Source organism: Triticum aestivum, chromosome 7B (genome assembly GCF_018294505.1).
Source record: "Triticum aestivum cultivar Chinese Spring chromosome 7B, IWGSC CS RefSeq v2.1, whole genome shotgun sequence".
NCBI lineage: Eukaryota > Viridiplantae > Streptophyta > Magnoliopsida > Poales > Poaceae > Triticum > Triticum aestivum.
The window spans coordinates 718763523-718767027 of NC_057813.1; the positions used below are offsets into that span (position 1 = coordinate 718763523).

The 3505-nt window shown below is 40.3% G+C and overlaps 1 protein-coding gene across 1 annotated transcript; it reads left to right on the top strand.

Annotated features, from left to right (window-relative positions):
* The first annotated feature begins 272 nt into the window (after nucleotides 1–272).
* On the top strand, nucleotides 273–2496 carry LOC123161146 (uncharacterized). The gene is made up of 3 exons (XM_044578994.1): nucleotides 273–1819; nucleotides 1904–2026; nucleotides 2113–2496. The coding sequence occupies exons 1-3, from the start codon at nucleotides 304–306 to the stop codon at nucleotides 2256–2258; spliced, it is 1785 nt and encodes a 594-aa protein (XP_044434929.1). The 5' UTR covers nucleotides 273–303; the 3' UTR covers nucleotides 2259–2496.
* Nucleotides 2497–3505: the final 1009 nt, after the last annotated feature.

Below are 3505 nucleotides of genomic sequence, written 5' to 3' on the forward strand. Positions count from 1 at the left end.
AATGACATAAATCATGGGAATTTAATTGGAAAAGGCCCATACTTTTTTTCCAAGGGTGTTATATCTTGAAAGTATCCTCTATGTATCAATAGTGTAAATAGTTTCAGACTAAAATTAGGAAAGTAACCACCGGAATGTAAAGCCTAGTGAAAATAGGAGGTTGGAGTAAAAACTTGATGGTATTATAACTCGTTCTGTAAAAAATAAATGATGCTTAATTGTTTTGTTGAGATAAGAAGGTTGTCCTATAACATATTTATTAATCTTACCAGACTCATACGCCAGAGCTTGGGAGATCTTACAATGAAATGGCGAAAGGTTTTAAAAGAGGCATACACATTGGAGACACTGCAAACTGTTTGCCGATTCATTCGGTGCCATCCTCCAGTTCTCTGTTTATTGCTTTGCCTATTAATATTGTACAAGTACTACTTCAGCTGGCTCTCTCTCCTTGTGGCTGCATCACCAATCTTCGTATTCACTGGTTTATTCCTTGGGGTCATCCTAACTTACGGTGAACCGAACAATCCGGAAAATGATCATATCTACAAAAAGATAGAGAAGGCTCCTGAAACTTGGAATATTCACAACACTGCTAAACCAATTGAGGATGTATGTATTCCAAGAATTATATCTAGCGAAGAAAGAATAGCTAACCACAACAACAATGAAAATAAATTTCGGAAGGGATCTCATAGCCGAGGCTCTTCATCCAAATCAGCATCAAGTGCATCAGATGGCTCAGAAATCGATACCCATCCCATGCTTCACGCATTTCATGAGCTTAGGTCGGCCGCCAATTCATCGGTGTCTTCTCAAGATGGGGATTCCATTGACAGCAACATTGAGGATGAAACCGGAAATCAAGAGGGCAATGATGAAAATGAACTTGAGGAGAAAGGAAGTGCTAAAGTTGTGGCATGGACTGCTGACGATCAGAAGAGCATCTTGAAAATTGGATGTTTGGAGATTGAGAGAAACCAAAGGTTGGAGACCTTGATTGGACGCAGGGCTAGAAAATATGTAGGTAGGAACTTGAGAGAGTTTGGCAACAATGAGCCTCTCCCAACAAAGGAGGAGCTCTCAAAATTTAATCTTCAAATTCCAACTATTTTTGCACCTAGGATAAATCCTTTCGATCTTCCCTACAACGAAGATAACTTCCCAGAGTCTGCCCCATCTGCACCAACTAAAATGAGAAATGCATTTGACATTACATGCGAGCAAGAGGATGAAAGTAGCTCCACTGGAGGTGCTAACTCAAGTAATGTGGAGCCTACTTGTGTTGCGTCTCAAATAAGAAAGATTACAATGCTTAGGAGCCATGAGAGCTTCACAGAAGGAGCATCATTTCTCGCTAATTTCCGGCAAAATCTACAACCTTCTCGGTTCAAACCATACTTTGTTACAGAAAACATGTCCGACGAGGGGACTACAGTTCCAAGTCTTCAAGGAGAAGCTAGTGAAAAGAGCTCGGTTCAGGATTTGGACAATTTTTCAGTTAACGATCAAGAAATCCAAAATGTTCTATTGGCTCTCGACACCGAGACACCCGTACTAATTAGTGATTCATCAGATGATGACATGTATCTACCAGGTGAACATATAAATGATTGGGTGGAAGCTCAAAACAATGAAAATTTAAATTTATGTCATGCTGCTCCATTAGAAGGACTTAGTGTAGTGCAATACCCACAAGAAATGGAGACGATGAGCAATGCTTTACATCAGATGTCTCCACATTCATGTGATCTTGACTTGATGCCATCATCAACTGAAGCTACAGAACCTTTTGCACGTAATAGCAATGAAGTACCAGGTGACGTCTGGAATATCACTTAGCGGTGTAGGGATTTATGTCACAAACCCTTGATTTTGTACCTGATGGTTTCCTTATTTCTAGGCAAGGAAGTTGATACCCTTGATGACACCCAGATGGGTGACCCAGTTGACGATACAAGTCCATCTGGAAGCGATAAGCCTACATCTATGAGTTCTCCAATTGGTGTACTTTTGTTGCATGAAGGTAATTAAGGACCGAAATGACTTGATTTAACTATAGAGGTATCATTTTGTTATTTTGTTCTTTCTAAAATCATATTTTTTATACAGGCTATCCTCATACTGCTGCTACGAGCAAGGAAGAAATGGGTTTACCATCAATGAGTGAGGTTCCTTCTAGTGAGATAGCCTCCCCTAGTTTGGCTTCATTGGAGGAAAGCAGACAAAACAAAACTTCAGAGATAAGGGACTCATGACATTGTTTACCATGATGGAGTTTGCGCATATTCTTTCAGCCATACCAATTAGCTAGGCAACATTAGATATTAGTTTTTGTACAATTATCAGCACATAACATAGTGGTAAATTTTATGACTATAGCCTATATTACTATCACTTAAGTTATAAGTTATGAATCTATCCATTTTTTTCTTAGTAGTAATGTTGACCCTTGGGATCTTTGAAAGCTGCAAATATCAAACACACATAATGGCATAGATTAATTTTGAACCGTGCAATGCTCCAGGAGCTAGCATGCCAATTTTTCAGTTTTGACTTTTGATTAGTTTCACTTTTACAAGATCCAGTTAGGTTTCGTTAACCGGGGACGCGACATGATCCGCCGGTTGGGATCCGAGGAGGAGGCAGCCACGCTAGCGACGTCCAGCCGAGAAGAAACAATACCCGGGGAGGAGGCGCTTAGCACCACCAATGGGTACAATGCGCCTGTTAGTAGAGGAGATTATAATCATCATAAAAAAAGTCATTAGTTTAAAAGTTGTCATGCATATACATGTAAAGTTGTCGGGTTACACAATGAGAAGTTGCCAAGAACATCGAGTTGTTGTGTGTGTATTGCCTACTTTGCATTGATGGGAGTAAGGGGTTGGTGTCCAAATGTAGTAATGGTCATATGAAAAATAACTTTGTTACCACTTCGTTGACAAAAAAAGGACGGAAAGTGTCAAACAACAGTAAAAAAACACCACAAAGTCTCGTATATCCAATGTCAGTGTCTACTGCATATGAGAATTTTTCATCATACATACGAAGAATGCCAGTAGAACCTAAGCTACTGATCGTTTTAGAATAAAAAGTAAAATAATTACATAAAAGTGGATGGTAGAATCTGTTGCTCCCTTTGGTAGACGTTGTTGCCGCTAGAACTACAACAAAGCATGCACTTGAAATTGCCTTCGTGCGATTACATTTACCTAAACCTCTCACTAATTGTCGACGCGAGTCGGCCTCCTTTGCACTTGGTAACATCACTGGTGCTACCGCTCCCTCCACTTTGGAGTCAACCTTGTACTCCAGCTCCAGCAGCCTGTGAGGGACCCTGAGATTGTTCAAAACAGATTGTTTGTCTTGATCCTGCCCCGTTAAGATATTACAAATGAGAAAGTTGACAGGTCATACGTCCTCGCAACCTTATCGCGGAGTGGGTTGTGTAGATTGGAGCAGTTGATGCGCAACATCAAATGCATCCCCATCTTGCTTGTGG

What these genes read in the sequence shown, in the direction of transcription:
- LOC123161146 (XM_044578994.1), top strand. Translation starts at nt 304, where the DNA reads ATGAAATGGCGAAAGGTTTTAAAAGAGGCATACACATTGGAGACACTG. An exon ending in TAATAGCAATGAAGTACCAG is followed by an intron (nt 1,820 to 1,903) that starts GTGACGTCTGGA and finishes CCTTATTTCTAG; the next exon opens with GCAAGGAAGTTGATACCCTT. An exon ending in TGTACTTTTGTTGCATGAAG is followed by an intron (nt 2,027 to 2,112) that starts GTAATTAAGGAC and finishes TTTTTTATACAG; the next exon opens with GCTATCCTCATACTGCTGCT.